Here is an 18,432-nt window from a genome sequence, read left to right as displayed (position 1 = left end):
GTAGTATAAAATTGATCAAGTTTAACTTACCTGCATTAAAGAAACAAGGAGACAAATAACATATGAAGACCTTTTTTAGGGGGGCAGTCACTTTCAGATTAAGAAAAATTAGTAGCTCAGGAAGACAGATTTTAAACCCTGGCAATTTAAGACCAAGTAAATATGCCAATGCTGTTAACACATTAAAATAATAAAACTTGTAATTTACAAATCATGTTCTGCATTTGGACAGCAATAGAACACTTTGGATACAGCTTTCAAAAATAATAAATCTAGGAAAAGTAGATTCGGTAAAGAAACTTTTACACATGGGGTAGGAGAGTGTAAGTTATTAATCAACAAAACAGACTAATCACATCTACGATAAAAAAAATTATACTAACTTTTCTTCCTGGTTTTAAGTCCTTTTTCCTTTTTTTGAGGATTTCTTTGAGAGACATGTTTTTGACTACTGGAATATTTTTAGGAGACTGGACTTTCCTAAGGATGGTGGATGGAGCCAGTGGTTTTGCCCGAGTGAGTTTCCTGCCTCTGGCAGTTGGAACAGGTGAAGCTGATTTCGGTGGAGATTGCATTGAGCTCCGAGTTCCTTTGGAAGGAGAGGTCTGTGTTTTGATATTATTCTTTGTGCTAGAACCTGTGGAAAGACACATGGGCCATCTTTATGGATTGTTAAAGTAATATCCAATCAACAGGATCCTCAAATACTTTTTAAAATTCAATAATATTTTAAAAGATGTTTTCAATCAATCATGAATTAATTTTTGACTAACTTTTCTGCAAGATAAGGAAGGTCTGCTTTCTTATCCAGAAATCTGCAGTGCAACTTTGTTTCTATGCTAAGAAAATCTTGTTTTTGTACATAAAACTTCCTGGAGGCACAACTACAGGCCTGGCTCTTTTCCCACCTCCCAGCCCTGGGAACTCCGGCTGGGATATAACTGGATTATAGAATTTAAGGTCAAGCTACACATTACTTTAGAATAGAATAGAATTTATTGGCCAAGTGTGATTGGACACACAAGGAATTTGTTTTGGTGCATATGCTCTCAGTGTACATAAAAAAAAGGGAAAGAAAAAAAAATACATCAAAGGTACAACATTTTAACCCTTAATGATAGCAACAAACAGTTACAGTCATACAGTCATAAGTGGAAAGAGATTGGTGATGAAAATTAAAGATGTAACCAGTGGCTAAGATTGAGTTATTTTATTTAAACTACATGAAATGAACCTGACTGGATCCAGTACCTGGATGAAGCTGTCTATCTAGACCCGTTCCAGTCCGGCTTCCGGTCCGGACATAGTACGGAGACAGCTTTGGTCGCGTTGGTAGATGACCTCTGAAGGGCCAGGGATAGGGGTTGTTCCTCTGCCCTGGTCCTATTAGATTTCTCAGCGGCTTTCGATACCATCGACCACGGTATCTTGCTGCATCGGTTGGAGAGCTTGGGAGTGGGAGGCACCGTTTATCGGTGGTTCTCCTCCTATCTCTCCGACCGGTCGCAGACGGTGTTGACAGGGGGGCAGAGGTCGACCGCGAGGCGCCTTACTTGTGGGGTGCCTCAGGGGTCGATTCTCTCGCCCCTCCTGTTCAACATCTACATGAAGCCGCTGGGTGAGGTCATTAGTGGTTTTGGGGTGAGTTACCATCTGTACGCTGACGATACGCAGCTGTACTTCTCCACCCCGAACCACCCCAACAAAGCTGTCGAAGTGCTATCCCGATGTCTGGAAGCTGTACGGGTCTGGATGGGGAGAAACAGACTCAAGCTCAATCCCTCCAAGACGGAGTGGCTGTGGATGCCGGCACCCCGGTACAGTCAGCTGCAGCCGCAGCTGACTGTGGGGGGCGAGTTATTGGCCCCAATGGAAAGGGTGCGCAACTTGGGTGTCCTCTTGGATGGGCGGCTGTCATTTGACGATCATTTGGTGGCCGTCTCCAAGAGGGCTTTTCACCAAGTACGCTTGGTTCGCCAGTTGCGCCCCTTCCTTGACCGGGAGGCCTTATGCACGGTCACTCATGCTCTTGTCACTTCCCGTTTGGATTATTGCAATGCTCTCTACATGGGGCTGCCCTTGAAGTGCACCCGGAGGCTGCAGCTAGTCCAGAATGCAGCTGCGCGGGTAATAGTGGGAGCAACTCGTTGCTCCCATGTAACACCACTCCTGCGCAGTTTGCATTGGCTTCCTGTGGTTTTTCGGGTGCGCTTTAAGATTTTGGTTACCACCTTTAAAGCGCTCCATGGCTTAGGGCCCGGGTACTTACGGGACCGCCTGCTGTTAACCTATGCCTCCCACCGACCCGTACGCTCACACAGAGAGGGCCTTCTTAGGGTGCCGTCCGCCAAACAATGTCGGCTGGCGGCCCCCAGGGGTAGGGCCTTCTCTGTTGGAGCTCCTACGCTTTGGAACGAACTTCCCCCTGGTTTACGTCAAGTGCCTGATCTTCGGACTTTTCGCCGTGAGCTGAAAACGCACCTATTTATTCAAGCGGGACTGGCTTAGAAGTTTTACTAAATTTTAACTGAGGTTATTTATATTTTAGGGTTTTAAATTGTTTTAAATTTTGGCCACTTTGTAATATGTTTTGTTTTAGTCTTGTTTTAAAGTGTATATTGTGGATTTTTATTTGGCTGTACACCGCCCTGAGTCCTTCGGGAGAAGGGCGGTATAAAAATCGAATAAAATGAATGAATGAATGAATGAATGAATGAATGAATGAATGAATGAATGAATGAATGAATGAATGAATGAATAAATAAATAAATAAATAAATAAATAAATAAATAAATAAATAAATAAATAAATAAGAGAAACTGTGGAGGAAGGAGGACAGTTTTAGCTTTTCTACATCCATATTTCCTGTCTGGAAGAAAGCCTCACATTAGGAAGGAGGCTTTACTATCTGCTTTGCACATTTATTTTGTCAAAAAGTGATGCAATGAAGTTAGCAGGCACTTTAAGAATTAAATACATATAAATAATAAACAATGATAAGATTATGCATTTCTAAATACATTTCTTTTATTCCCACACTACTAATTAATTACCAGAATGCATTTTACACTTAAGTTGCTGTTTAATGTTTTGTCTTTTTATTTAAAAATAATACAAAAGAAATACTTCATATTGGTATGTAGCATTTAGATGGGATCTATAAAGTTCACTCAAGCAGAACTTAACCCTATATAATCACCTTGTATAATTTGACGTTAGTTTTGGCAAATTAAAAAATGATTAACAATAAATGATAATAGCCCACTTTGCTTGATAGTCTGCAATATTTATAAGATAAGTACAGATAAGTACACAAAACATGTAGGGACAAGAAGTACAGAATAAGCAAAATGAATAAACATAACCCTTATTAGTTCTATCAGTTTTAAAAGTGGTTATCATACAGGAAAAATCTATACAGCAAATATACAAGAAATTATTACACTAGGTAGATGCACATTAATACATCTCAAGAACAAAGCAATAAATCTGTTTAAAATACTGTAAGACTGATTTCTTTTTAACATATCTGGTAAATAAATACCAATTGTTAAAAGTTTTATAGTATGAAGATATATGGGTTACTGTTGTATTATTGCTAACCAGATTATTCTAAAATGTCAAAAGCTGTTAGACCAACAAATTTCAAAACACAAAGGAAACAATTTTCAGTGTCAAAAGTATATGTGATGGACCAGGGCACAACACAGAGATAACACAAACAGCTGGCAGTTAAAACCGACACTTTATTGCTCCAAATTTCCCCAAATGCTCCCATGTTTCTGGCAAGTCCCAGAGTAGAGTGATAACAACCCCACCACCACCACAAGCCTCAAGTAGCCTCTGGCTGCAATTAGTCCAGCCCAGGGCTGTCTTCACCAAGGCTGCACAGCAACAAATCCAAATTTATTTGGCAAATCAAGGGCAAATCAAGGAGTTCAGGAAGCAAAAGATCCAGGTAATTAGTCCAGAAAGCCAGAAGGAATGCAAGGACTCTTGGAAACTTCAAAGGTTAACATGCAACACTTCCCGAACTCAGCAATGGTTCCTGACAAATGCCCCTCCTCCAGCATCTCCTCAGTCTCCAGGTGTGCCTTGTGAAGATGGGTGGGGCACTCTTCTGCCGAGTAGCCTGTTCAATCTGTGCTATTCACACATTCTCTTCATTCTCCAAACCCTTGGATCAGGAGGGGGTGGTCCTTGCTCCTCACCTGAGCTCTAGTTCTCATGTTCATTCTGCCTCTGTTCCTCCCTGCCTACAATCTGTCCTAATCCTGAAAGTCCCTGGCCTTCCCCATTTTCTTCCGAAGACAATGAAGCCACCCCCTCAATCTCTGTCGCTCAGGTTCCAGCTCATCTTCCCCCACAGATTCAGGCTCCAACGGGGGCATGACAGTATAGAAAGACATGTTTCAAACTTTTACACATAAATATTTGCATCTGATTTCCCTTCAGGGGTTGGTGCGTACAGCATATTTGTGTATATCTGTTCCTAACGTACAGATATAATAAATTAAGTCTCCTAAAATGCTATATAATTTCTTTTTGCTAATATGTATGTATGTATTCAAAAAAAGATAATTATTCTCTCTTTTTAAATACCTATATATATTTTAGCCACTAAACAGATTCAGAAGTAAACTAACAGGAACTTTTTTTAATAAAACCTGAGGGAGGAAAAGACACAAAGGTCTGAAATGTTGCTCTGGCAAATCAGGGGAAAGTTATTTGCATTTGTTGACTTAAGAGGGGAGAAAAGGAGGGGAACAAAGTGGAATTTAAACTGTTAAAGCAATTTACATATTGTTTATAGCATAAGTGTCAAATTCAAGGCTCACAGGCCACATCCAGCCCACAATGTGGTTATATCTGGCGTGCGGAGCCACCCGAGAAACAGTGGACAGGTTCGCAGCGCCTTGGCCCAGCCCAGGTTGACCAGGCGCTGATCTACAACCTGTGGTGGCCATCTGAGCTGGAACATGGTCAGCCTTAGATCCGTGAGGCTGCCCCTGCCCCCTGGGGCATGTCAGAGGCAACAAGCGCACGCAGGGCCTGGCATTCCTGGGGACCATCTTGTCCTACAGGCTAACTGTGTTCTGAGTCCTTCCCTTTCACCCAGGATGTGTATGCTCGCCGCCTCCTGTGCACATGCTCAGGGGTTGAGGCAGAGGCAGCAGGGTGGTCTCTCACCGGCTGTAGGGGGACACAGGGGTTGGATCTAAGGCTGACCATGTGCCAGCCCAGATGTTTGCTTTTCCTCCTTCTTTCCTTCTCCAAGTTATTTCCAAGTTCTGGCATGTGAGTGCATGTAAGTTTTTAATTCCCAGATCTTTGAATAGTCGGTGCTAGAGATTCACTGCTGGCAACGAGCAGGTTGATTGCTACTGGAATTTGGCGGAGAGAAGGGGGGTACCTGAATGTGGTTTTATTTTATTTTTCTAGAAGGTCAGGGAAGAAAGCCATTCAGGCCTCTCAAGGCAGGCAGGAGTGGGGGGCAGACTGGAAATATGTAGAGAGAACGGGCCAGTTCCCATTCATTTGTGGCTCGTAGATGGGAGGGGCGAGCAAACAAACAGGGAGTTTTTGTTTCTGTTTCTTCTTCTGTTTTTTAATTTGCCACAGCTGCTTCTGGATCTCTTGGCAACTTTTTATGTCCTTCGTTCCAAGTTCATTCATTTGGGGGGAGGCTGGGGAAGGAAATTGAAATTGGGGAAGAAGAAGGAAATCTCTCGTAGAAGGGAGTGGCTGTATACCAATATATTTGGGGAGGAAATTGGAATATGCAGCTGGGGGAGAAGAATCGGCATTGGTATTCTTGAATTGTGAGCTCTTACAGTAGGAAAGTATCCCCTCCTTGTGTGTTGCAAACAGCCATTTCCAGTGTGGAGAAACAGGACAAAGCAGAATGGGGAAAAATATTTTCCTTTGCTATATTTCAGTCTTAATTAGACCATGGCAGCGTTCCTACAGGATTATATATTAATAGAAAAGCAACTAATGTACCTGTGTTCCTAAATGCTAAAGCTGTTGCACATAAAAAACAGAGAAGCTCTGATCAACTATCAGAGCCACCATTTTGACAGTTCTGCTGTACTGTTGCCTGTAGATGCCCACACTAAATGCAGGCACAGGATAAACTGAGCCTGGTTTGTTCTCAGTGTTTTAAGTAGCCATAAACTACTAGCAAAAGTGGTATTTGATCACAAGGCAAGGAGGCATTGAGAAATGTTTCCCCTTTTGCATTTGCGCATCCAAGAAGGAAAGGAGAAAGGGAAAGAAGAAAGACAAGAAAAAGAAAGGAAGAGGGGAAGAGGGGAAGAGAGCAAGGAAGAAAAAAGAAGGAAAGAAGAAGAAAGAAGGAGAATGAAGAGGAAAGGGAAAAGAAAAGGGAAAAAGGAAGGAGGGTGGGCGGGAGGGAGGGAGATTAAAATGAGAGGGAGAGGGTCTGAGGGAAGTTCTGCCTTAGCACTTGGACATCAACAGCCCTGCTGCCCTTTTGCCATCCCCTTGTCCCCTCCTCCTGACCTCTCCTGTTGGTCTCCCAGCCTATCGTTGAGGAAGTTTTGGTTACAAAACTGGGTCTCTTCACAAGGAGAGGGAGTAGGCCTCCCTCTGACCCAGATACTTTGCCCTCCCGCACACACAATGAGCAATCTGGCCAAGGAGAGTGAGCACAGCAGCAGTAGTCTTGAGGAGGAGGTAAGCGCAACCAGGTGCCACCTTGGGGAAGCATGGCTGGGCTGGGCTGCGGGGTCCCAGTGCCCTCAGTCAGTTTGAAGACTGACTGGGCACTTACCCTCCGCTGCCCTGAAAGGGACGGCGAGGCTCCTCTGGTGAACAAGGGTTTGGTGCTCACCATGCTCTCACTTTCCTCCACTAGAGACAATGGATCCCCCCCAGCTCCGCCCAGGCCACTACAGGCATCCCCCGACATGAACAACATAGACCCTGGCCACGCCCCCCCAGCCATGCCCATTTCTCCCCCCCCTCCGGTGGTCAACAACCCTGATGTGGCCCTCAATGAAATCAAGTTTGACACCCTTGGTCTATGGCTCTATTAATAGTGACCATGAGTCCCCTAGTTCTACTTCCTTCACTCTGCCTCTAGGATAAGAGCAAATGTTAGAGGGTCAGAAATTTAAAAAGCACTGAAAAGACATGCAAAAAAATTCAGCTATCAATCAGTATTCATCTGCAGACAAATTTTCCTCAAGGGAAGAACAGGAACTAAAAATCCTAAAACAACAGCATTACTTTAAAAGAATATGTTTTTAAAAGCCAATGTATTACAAAGAGAAAATGACATGTTTCTTTGAAATTAATAGTGTGTACAGAAGGGGAAGGCTAGAAAACATTTTAGAATAGAATAGAATTCTTTATTGGCCAAGTGTGACTGGACACACAAGGAATTTGTCTTGGTGCATTTTTGTTCTTTTCAGGGCATTTCTTTACATCACAACAGCTCTTTTAATTCCACAATGCAAACAAAACATTAGTTGCTTGCTGTGCTATCAAACAATTAAGACATCATTTAATCAGGTCATTTGTGCACTGTCTAGATCAGTGGTAGTCAACCTGGTCCTTATCGCCCACTAATGGATGTTCCAGCTTTCATTGTTGGCAGTAGGGGTTTTGTCCGATACTGAAGCACTTTCCTTTTTTTTAAATTTAATTGAGGTTTTTTTAAAAATTCATAGCATTATTTAAAAATATTTTCATTAGGTTTTCATAAAATTCCCCATGACAATTTAAATTTCTGAAAATATACTATTTGTATTGCCCGCGCATAAGTTTAGTTCACGTTACGTAAGTGAAACTGAATGGCGCTATAGTGCGACTGCAAACAAAAGAGCCTCGTCCCAGAATAGCTTGTGCATCTCCCCCCACACCACCCAGCCGTAACAGACAAGCAGAGCTGGTAGCCGGTGCCCCCTTCCCAAACCCAATCCATGATGCGCGAGAGGCATGCGCAGACAACGATACACGGCACATTACTGTGGAACTGGTGGGCAGTTAGAAAATTTTACTACTAACAGAGATACAAAAGTGGGCAGTAGGTATAAAAAGGTCTACCCCTGGTCTAGATATATAGCAGTCTCTGTTTATGTATTATCATCAGTCCTAAGTAACAACTTAAATTAAAAAGTTTTAAATTGAAATTATTACTAAGGCTATTAATGCAGCCTCCAGAAAACACTAAACTGGTACACAAGAGTGCAGATTTTCAATAGCACAATAATAAGTCTTTAAATTAATATATAATATCAAGCAGAATGTATCAATCCCATGGCTTTCCACTAAGGAGATAAGCTATATTTGCACAATTGCCTTTTAAATGACTTTTAGTTGTTCTGTATTTTAATGTTCTGATGTGACTTTTTAAACTGTTCTTTGTTAATTCAACTAGCTAGCCTTATATCTTGAAGAATATCATACCCATATCTCACATGATCACAAGCTATTTATATGAGTCCACACCAAAAATTTTTTTATAGATATTGGAATGTTATTTTTATGTATTACTTTAAGATCCATATTAAGATCATTCAATACAACCAGCATAAGCTATCTACTTCTTTTGTCAGTTAACATTCTATCTAGGTACAGAAGATAGGAAAAGAGACCCGATTGAGTCTACCTTACAAATAGCTCCATTTAATCCATTTCTTGAACTTTTAATACAGGTAATACCCGGGTCACAAGCGCTCCCTTAGTGAATGTTTGAAGTTACACAATAAGTGCCCCCTAGCATTTGCGAACAAGGCCCGAAAGTACGAATCTTGCAGCACCACAGTAGTTGTTCACCCTTACAAACAACCACAGAAGCTCTGCAACATTCGTCCTGCATGTTGCCAGTCAAAATGGAGCTTCTGAGGGATGGATCTGCCCCTCAGAAGCTCCATTCAGGCATCCAGAAGCCGTGCCCAGCATGTTGCTGGCTGAAATGGAACTTCTGAGGGACGGATCCGCCCTTCAGAAGCTCAGTTCGAGCATCCAGAGGCCTCCCCTGGCCTGTTGCAGGCCAAAATGGAGCTTCCAGGGACCGGGAGAGACCCGCAGAGGGCCGAACAGAGCATCGGAGAGCTGAATTCGCCCCTCAGAAGCTCCATTTTGGCCAGCAACTTGTCAGGCGAGGCCTGCGGAGGTCCAAACGGAGCTGCAGAGGGGCACACACAGCTGAGAGGCAGGAGAGGAGACTGCTTACTAGATCTTCACAAGGTAAGTGACCTGGCGCATCAGGTTGGGGGGGGGAAGCAATTGTGAGGAACATGAGATATTTCAGTGGGTCGAGGAGGCCTTGGATAGTCTTAGGCAGGTGGCCTGTTCCATCAGTAGTGCCCCCCCATGGTCTTCCCCATCCTGAAATACATTTGCCCTTAACGAGCCTCGCATTTGTAACTCGAGGACTACCTGTAATATTGGTTGCTAAACAGTCTTCAATATTTGTTTAAGAATGTGTGCCTGATTTCAATTGATTTGACTGCCCTTACTTTTAAAAGTGCTTGTATAATGTACTCATTATAATGTATGTTTATTAATGTTTATTAATCTAAAAGGGACGCAGTGGCTCAGGGGGTGGACGTTGAGCTTGTTGATCGAAAGGTTGGCAGCTCGGCGGTTCGAATCCCTAGTGCTGCCGTGTAACGGGGTGAGCTCCCGTTACTTGTCCCAGCTTCTGCCAACCTAGCAGTTTCGAAAGCACGTAAAAATGCAAGTAGAAAAAATAGGGACCACCTTTGGTGGGAAGGGAACAGCGTTCCATGCACCTTTGGCATTGAGTTATGCCGGCCACATGACCATGGAGATGTCTTCGGACAGCGCTGGCTCTTCGGCTTTGAAACGGAGAAACCGCCCCCTAGAGTCGGCAACGACTAGCACATATGTGCGAGGGGAACCTTTACCTTTACCTTTAATCTATATGGATCCCTGGCATACCTAAACCAATATAGAAATTCTTACAATATAAAGTTGGATTTTATATAGTAAGCTGCACCAAAAGTGAAGGTTAAGTGATTTTTAAAATCAAACCAGAGAAATACCTTTATGTTGCATTTTATGATATTTAGAATTTCAGAATATGTACCATAAAGATAGAACCTTAAAAGCTTAATCAATCTTGTTAAACACAAACCATACAATTTTAACGCATAAAGATTCTTACCACTTTTTCCTGGTGGCTGTAGTGCATCCCCTGTTAAATCACACCATCCAACTGGAAAAATATCTCGAGAATCATATTTACACCAATAGTCAAATGCTCCACGCCAACCATCAAAGGTTATAAAAACTTCATCTCCTCTCACATCCCCAATGGTTGCAGGACATATTAAATAAGGATTTTTTCTGTCTATTGCTTCTAGCTTCATTCCAACCTTTAAAAGGTTTTGAGAAGGCTTTGGAGGTTCCTATCAAAATAAGAGAAAACAAGCAAATATATGCATTTGAAGCTTTTACTTAACCAAATTGTTACACATTTCTTATTTATGCTCCAAAGTATTACAATTTTTCCACCCATATCAATTTCTCAAGTATTCTTTTCTTAAAATATCAGAAAATTATATGTATTGAAGTTTTTTACATGAACATAAAAAAATCCCCATGAATATTTTTACATTTTTGAGAATACAGTAAAGATTATATTAAAGCTATTATTAAAGGGACCTAACTGTCAAACAATATAAGGTTCTTTTAATTTATTAATGAAAAAGTTATTAGAAAAGCAAACGTTTCAAATGTAATACCTGTCTTTCAATGTCAGAAATATGAATAGGTCATTAACAATCTCTAACATGATACAAAATAGTGTGTTTGTAAACTAATAGGAGACTGTAAGACAGCCATTGATACCTGAATAATTTGAGTTTAATAGTTGTTGAAGTGACAAATTACTACTAGGAGTTTTGTTCTTTCTTAATCTTTTTGGTTAAGTTCAGTGAACAGAAAGTAATATTTTCTATTAACTTAAGTTATTAAATTATATTTGCCTAATTTCTAAATCAACAGTTTATTTTTTATATAAAGGTAAGTATATATGATACTGGCAATGTGTGAAAAGCTGACATTGTATAGAATGCCTAGGAAATCTATAGAATGTGTGACATTTTTAGGCAAAGTATGAAATGTCTGTTATTTTAATATGCTATATATACTGTCATTCAAAAAGTATTCAGACCCCCCCTTCACTTTTGTCAATTTTGTTATGCTGCAGCCTGATTCTACAGTTATTGGAATTCTTTTTTTCCCCATTAATTTACACTCAGTATCCCATATGACAAAGTGAAAACAGAATTTTAGAATTATCTCTAAATTTATTAAAAAGAAAAAAATGAAATATCACAAGGATGTTCAGACCCTTCTCAGTACCTTTGGTAGCAATTACAGCCTTGAGTCTTTTTGTATCCAAATGATAAAAGCTTTGCACACCTAGATTGGGGGATTTTCTGCCATTCTTCCTTGCAAATCCTCTCAAGTTCAGTCAGGTTGGATGGCGGCTGTTGGTGGACAGCAATTTTCAGGTCCCTCCAGAGATGTTCAATAAGGTTCAAGTCAGGGCTCTGTCTGGGCCACTCTAGGACATTCACAGAGTTGTCCCTAAGCCACTCCTGTGTTGTCTAGCCTGTGTGTTTAGGATCATTGTCATGTTGGAAAGTGAACTTTTATTTATTTATTATTTTATTATTTAAATTTATATACCGCCCTATCTCCCTAAGGACTCAGGGCGGTTCACAGGCAATTAAAAGCAAACATATAAATACAATTTAAAATAACACATAAAAAACTTATTAAATAGCCAAATTATTAAAACAATATAAATACTAAAAACCCCATTAAAACCAATAAATTTAAAAAACTAACCCAGCCCCGCGCAAATAAATAGGTGTGTTTTGAGCTCGCGACGAAAGGTTCGGAGGTCCGGAAGTTGACGAAGTCCTGGAGGGAGTTCGTTCCAGAGGGTGGGAGCCCCCACAGAGAAGGCCCTTCCCCTGGGCGTCGCCAGACGGCACTGCCTAGCCGACGGCACCCTGAGGAGTCCCTCTCTGTGGGAGCGGACGGGTCGGTGAGAGGTATTCGGTAGCAGCAGGCGGTCCCGTAAGTAACCCGGCCCTATGCCATGGAGCGCTTTAAAGATTGTCACCAAAACCTTGAAGCGCACCCGGAAGGCCACAGGTAGCCAGTGCAGTCTGCGCAGGATAGGTGTCACGCGGGAGCCACGAGGGGCTCCCTCTATCACCCGCGCAGCCGCATTCTGGACTAACTGGAGCCTCCGGATGCCCCTCAAGGGGAGCCCCATGTAGAGAGCATTGCAGTAATCCAGACGAGACGTCACGAGGGCGTGAGTGACCGTGCATAAGGCATCCCGGTCTAGAAAGGGGCGCAACTGGCGCACCAGGCGAACCTGGTGGAAAGCTCTCCTGGAGACGGCCGTCAGGTGATCTTCAAGAGACAGCCGTTCATCCAGGAGAACGCCCAAGTTGCGCACCCTCTCCATCGGGGCCAATGACTCGCCCCCAACAGTCAGCCGTGGACTCAGCTGACTGTACCGGGACGCCGGCATCCACAGCCACTCAGTCTTGGAGGGATTGAGCTTGAGCCTGTTTCTCCCCATCCAGACCCGTACGGCTTCCAAACACCGGGACAGCACTTCGATAGCTTCATTGGGGTGGTCCGGTGTGGAAAAGTACAGCTGGGTGTCATCAGCATACAGCTGGTACCTCACACCGAAACCACTGATGATCTCACCCAGCGGCTTCATATAGATGTTGAACAGAAGAGGTGAGAGAATCGACCCCTGCGGCACCCCACACGTGAGGCGCCTCGGAGCCGACCTCTGCCCTCCTGTCAACACCGTCTGCGACCGGTCGGAGAGATAGGAGGAGAACCACCGATAAACGGTGCCTCCCACTCCCAATCCCTCCAACCGGCGCAGCAGGATACCATGGTCGATGGTATCAAAAGCCGCTGAGAGGTCTAATAGGACCAGGGCAGAGGAACAACCCCTATCCCTGGCCCTCCAGAGATCATCCACCAATGCGACCAAAGCCGTCTCAGTGCTGTAACCGGGCCGGAAACCGGACTGGAATGGGTCTAGATAGACAGTTTCATCCAGGTGCTGGGGAAACTGATATGCCACCATACTCTCTACAACCTTCGCCACAAAGCGAAGGTTGGAGACCGGACGATAATTACCTAAAACAGCCGGGTCCAGGGAGGGCTTCTTGAGGAGGGGCCTCACCACCGCCTCTTTCAAGGCGGCTGGAAAGACTCCCTCCAACAAAGAGGCACTCGTAATCGCCTGGAGGCAGCCTCGTGTCACCTCCCGAGTGGCCAGCACCAACCAGGAGGGGCACGGGTCCAGTAAACACGTGGTGGCATTCAACCTGCCCAACAACCTGTCCATGTCCTCGGGAGCCACAGGGTCAAACTCATCCCAGACAATATCACCAAGACCACCCTCAGACGCCCCGTCTGAATCACCGCAATTTTGGTCCAGGCCGTCTCGAAGCTGAACGATTTTATCGTATAGATAACCGTTAAACTCCTCGGCACGTCCCTGCAACGGGTCATCCCGCTCCCCCTGGTGAAGGAGGGAGCGGGCCACCCGAAACAGGGCGGCCGGGTGGTTATCTGCCGACGCAATGAGGGAGGAGGCGTAGCAACGCCTCGCATCCCTCAGTGCCACTAGGTAGGTTCTAGTATAGGACCTAACTAGTGTCCGATCAGCCTCTGAACGGCTAGACCTCCAAGAGCTCTCTAGGCGTCTTCTCCGGCGTTTCATCCCCCTCAGCTCCTCGGAGAACCAGGGAGCCGGTTGGGATCTGCGCCGGGTCAGAGGCCGCAGAGGCACGACACGGTCTAAGGCCCCAGCCGCAGCCCGTTCCCAGGCTGCGGCTAGTTCCTCTGCCGTGCCGTGAGCCAGACCCTCAGGAAGTGGCCCAAGCTCTGTCCGGAACCTCTCCGGGTCCATCAGGCGCCTGGGACGGAACCAACGTAACGGTTCCGTCTCCCTGCGGTGTTGAGTAGCGGTCAGAAAGTCCAGGCGAAGGAGAGAGTGATCTGACCATGACAAAGGCTCTGTGACTACATCTCTCAAATCCAGATCCTTCAACCACTGACCAGAGATAAAAATAAGGTCCAGTGTGCCTCCCCCGATGTGAGTGGGGCCATCCACTACTTGAGTCAGGTCCAGGGCCGTCATGGAAGCCATGAACTCCCGAGCCACTGTCGATGACGAGCCGGTAGATGGCAAGTTAAAGTCCCCCATGACTAAAAGTCTGGGGGTCTCCACTGCCACCCCGGCAAGCACTTCCAGGAGCTCGGGCAGGGCGGCTGTCACGCAGCAAGGAGCCAGGTACGTGACCAGCAAGCCCATCTGACAACTATGACCCCACCTCACAAAGAGGGATTCACATCCGGCAATCTGAGGTACAGTGGTCTCCCTCGGCTCTAGACTCTCTTTAATAACAACCGCCACCCCCCCACCCCTACCCTGGGCCCTCGGCTGATGGAATGCACGGAAACCCGGTGGGCACATCTCAACCAGGGGCACGCCCCCTTCAGTGCCCAACCAGGTTTCCGTAACGCCTATAAGATCCGCGGCACCCCCCTGGATAAGATCATGTATTAGGGGGGCCTTATTGGCCACGGACCGTACGTTGCATAACATAAGACGAAGGCCCAGGCTCTGAGGGTCTTGACCATCCGGGGAACGGGAGAAGTCAGAGGGATCGGGGCACGCGATCGCCTGCATACATCGAACGCGTGACCCCCTGAACCGATACGATCCCCCCCACCGCCATATCTGCCCCTCCCACTTACCGTGCAGATGGACTCACCCTCACACAAAGGAACACATTCCCCCCCCATAACCTCCGAACCCATTAGATAGTCGCCACGAGCACGCGCTGGGGCTGTTTTCCCTCCCAACGGGCTACCCCCATCACCCGCCCTAACCCTCCCACCCCTTAAAAATGCCCTATCTAAAAAACCCCAAAGGCTCTTTCTTTTCGCATGCCACCTCTGTGGGTCCCAAGACCCGTCATTGAGGCCGGCGCTTGGTAGCGAAGCGGGCCATTCCTGCGAGGCGGGGGCACCTCGCAGGCGCAAGAGTTCGTGTACAGTGTAGCGCATAGAAAAGTGCGAATCGGCGAAGGATGCTAAGATGGTAAAGTCCCAGATGGTAAAAACGGTGGATCTTCCGACGGATGTCCAGTTGACAAGGAGGACAGATGGAGCTGGAACCAGATAAAGGTGATAAAGCAGGAACAGACAGGCCAGCAGTCTCCATGGTAAACCTATGGAAAACGTTTCTACAACCAGCTCTTAATAAAGTAGAAATGACTATCGGTCTGTCAGGTCTGAGATCCTGAGCACTATGGAACAGGTTTTCACTGAGGATATCCCTGTACTTTGCTCCATTCAGCTTTCCTACCAAACTTCTTCCATTTGAGAATTATGGAGTCCACTGTGCTCTTAGGAACCTTGATTGTAGCAGAAATTTTATTATAGCCTTCCCAAGATCTGTGCCTTGAAATACTCCTGTCCCTAAGGTCTACAGCCAGTTCCTTTGACCTCGTGACTTTTGCTCTGCTATAGTATACATTGTCAGCTGTGAGGCCGTCTATAGAGAGCTGTGTGCGTTTCCAAATCATGTACAATCAATTTAATTTATCACAGGTTGACTCCATTCAAGGTGTAGAAACATATCAGCAACGATCAAGAAAAATGAGAGACACCAGAGCTAAATTTCAAGTGTTTTTGCAAAGAGTCTGAATACTTACGCCAATGTGATATTTCAGTTTTTTCTTTTTAATAAATTTACAGACCTTCTAAATTTCTGTTTTCTCTTTGTCATTATGAAGTACTGAGTGTAAATTAATGAGAAAAAAATGAATTTCAACAACTGTAGAAACAGGCTGCAGCATAACAAAAGTGAAGGGGATCTGAATACTTTCTGAATGCACTGTAGTTTCCCTAGGCATTATACAGACCGACAAGAATTATTTGGGAAAAGTATGAAAAAAGAGTCATGAAAAACAGTTACAGTTAAGAGTTAACAAACCCTTGACTAAACCTTTTTTATTGAAAAGATGTAAATGAAAATGAAAGAACTGCAAAATAAAGTACAGCACTTTGTTACAAAAAAAAACAAGAGAAAAAGATGAATATTAAATGAGATATTGCAACAAGGAAGGCTAGAATGGCATTTTAGCAGGAGTATTTTATACTTTGCCAGTTTTCCTTTTGGCATTGCATGAAATGCCTAGGAAATGTGTGAAAATTAAGCATGTCAGCCCTGAAGCTGGCCTGACTGAGGCCATTTTGAGACTTCAGCACTGACACACTGGAGAAAAGGGACAGGGAGGAGGGAATAGAGATAGTTGGGCTTTTTAGTCAAAACAAAATCCTTTCTGTTGGGAACTAAGGACATTCCTGCAGGTGCTCAGGAGGGGACTGGAATCACCTAGTAACTGGACAGTATCCTGATTGGACCATGTGACTGACTGTTTTGAGAAAATGAAAAACTTTTACTTTCAATGAGGTGAAAACTGCGGGAATAGTCAGTCAGTTTTCACCAGCCTGTGCTAATATGACATATCCAATAAACTTTTTTTTTTATAAAAAAGTTTTATTTTTACATTCATATCCAACAACTCATCCAATGTACAGTCATATACAATTAGTCGGGCTTGCCCAGTCACCACCCCCTCCTTTTAACTCTCTTCCCTCTTTTACCTTCTTCTACTTTCCAGACCTTCCTCCCCTTCTCTTATCTACATCCTCTCCTCCCCCCACTCTATACCTTCCTTCTCCCTCTTCTACCCCTCTTCCTTCCTCTTCTCCCTCTTCTCCCCCTTTTCTCTCCTACCTCCTACTCTCTCCTCTTTTCTCCCTCCCCACCATTCTAAAATGGTTGCTGGGCAGACCCGACCCTACATTAATTATATTTATACATCTTCAATAATCCCTGTACATTAACCATCACTCCATCCTCTACCCTCAACCCCCCCCAATTCCCCTCCCCATTACCTCCCACCCACCCCCGACTTCCCAGAACAAAATGCAGGGTATCAAAACTAACAATCATAATCCAAATAAACTTATTATTTTTTGAGGAATTTACCTGCCTCAGTTTTGTTTGCGATGGGTATGTTACTTGGAACCCTGACAAAGCATTTCATACTTTGACATTTCATTTTTAGCATTCTATAGATTTCCTAGGCATTCTATAAGATGCCTAATTTATACAATATATCACAGAAGTGAGTACACCTGCTCACATTTTATAAATATTTAAGTATATTGTTTCATTTGACAACACTAAAGAAATAACACTTGGCTACAATGTAAAGTAGTGAGTGTACAGCTTGTATAACAGTGTAAATGTGCTGTCCCGTCAAAATAACACAACCCATGGCCATTAATGGTGGTAACAAAAGTGAGTACACCCCTAAGTGATAATGACCAAATGGGGCCCAAAGTGTCAATATTTTGTGTGGCCACCATTATTTTCCAGCACTGCCATAACCCTCTTAGGCATAGAGTTCACCAGAGCTTCACAGGTTGCCACTGTAGTCCTCTTCCACTCCTCCATGACAACGTCATGGAGCTGGTGGATGTTAAAAGACCTTGCACACCTCCACCTTTCATTTCAGGATGCCCCACAGATGCTCAATAGGGTTTAGGTCTGGAAACATGCTTGACCAGTCCATCACCTTTACCCTCAGTTTCTTTAGCAAGGCAGGGGTTGTTATCATGTTGGAATACTGCCCTGCAGCCCAGTCTCTGAAGAGAAGGGATCATGCTCTGCTTCAGTATGTCACAGTACATGTTTGGATTCATGGTTCCATCAATGAATTGTAGCTCCCCAGCAGCCAGCAGCACTCATTCAGCCCCAGACCATGACACTCCCACCACGCTTGACTGTAGGTAAGACACACTTGTCTTTGTACTCCTCACCTAGTTGCCGCCACACACACTCGACACCATTGAACCAAATAAGTTTATCTTGGTCTCATTGGACCACAGGACATGGTTCCAGGAATCCATGTCTTAAGTCTGCTTGTCTGCAGCAAACCGTTTGTGGGCCTTCTTGTGCATCATCTTTAAAAGTGGCTTCCTTCTGGGACAGCAGCCCTACAGACCAATTTGATGCAGCATGCATCGTATGATCTGAGTACTGACAGGCTGGCCCCCCACCCCTTCAACCTCTGCAGCAATGTTGGTAGCACTCATACGTGAATTTCCAAAAGCCAACCTCTGGATATGATGCTGAGCACAGGCACTCAACTTCTTTGGTTAACCATCGTGAGGCCTGCTCTGAGTGGAACCTGTCCTGTTAAACCGCTGTATGGTCTTGGCCACCATGCTGCAACTCAGTTTCAGGGTCTTGGCAATTTTCTTATAGCCTTTATGTAGAGCAATAATTCATCT

General features: G+C 44.5%; 2 protein-coding genes across 21 annotated transcripts in view; one reads left to right on the top strand and one right to left on the bottom strand.

Annotated features, from left to right (window-relative positions):
* RAI2 (retinoic acid induced 2) overlaps nucleotides 1–18,432 on the top strand; it is a 234,139-nt gene that overhangs the window by 95,916 nt on the left and 119,791 nt on the right. Inside the window, exons 4-5 of one of the 17 annotated variants that reach the window (XR_009155521.1) lie at nucleotides 467–603; nucleotides 15,676–17,009. The exons of 13 other annotated variants lie outside the window; for them this stretch is intronic. Coding sequence is in view for 1 of the 4 variants with exons in the window: in XM_058186578.1 (XP_058042561.1) it covers nucleotides 1,606–2,508 (903 nt within the window). In the remaining 3 variants the exon portion in view is untranslated. Of the gene's footprint in view, nucleotides 1–466; nucleotides 6,453–15,675; nucleotides 17,010–18,432 lie in introns of those variants that run through there. 3 more of the 17 variants (XR_009155525.1, XR_009155523.1, XM_058186578.1) reach the window with 3 other exon arrangements.
* The window catches only part of SCML2 (Scm polycomb group protein like 2), a 97,790-nt gene that overhangs the window by 26,967 nt on the left and 52,391 nt on the right, over nucleotides 1–18,432 (bottom strand). For all 4 annotated transcript variants that reach the window (XM_058186573.1, XM_058186575.1, XM_058186572.1 and 1 more), the window contains 2 exons: nucleotides 10,163–10,406; nucleotides 384–637 (listed from right to left, as the gene is read on the bottom strand). In XM_058186573.1, the coding sequence (XP_058042556.1) occupies nucleotides 384–637; nucleotides 10,163–10,406 (498 nt within the window). The remainder of the gene's footprint in view (nucleotides 1–383; nucleotides 638–10,162; nucleotides 10,407–18,432) is intronic.

The sequence above is a fragment of the Ahaetulla prasina genome, chromosome 5 (assembly GCF_028640845.1).
Source record: "Ahaetulla prasina isolate Xishuangbanna chromosome 5, ASM2864084v1, whole genome shotgun sequence".
Classification (NCBI taxonomy): Eukaryota; Metazoa; Chordata; class Lepidosauria; order Squamata; family Colubridae; genus Ahaetulla; species Ahaetulla prasina.
Note: the sequence above shows the minus strand (reverse complement) of the source record. Positions and strands in the feature narration are given on the sequence as shown.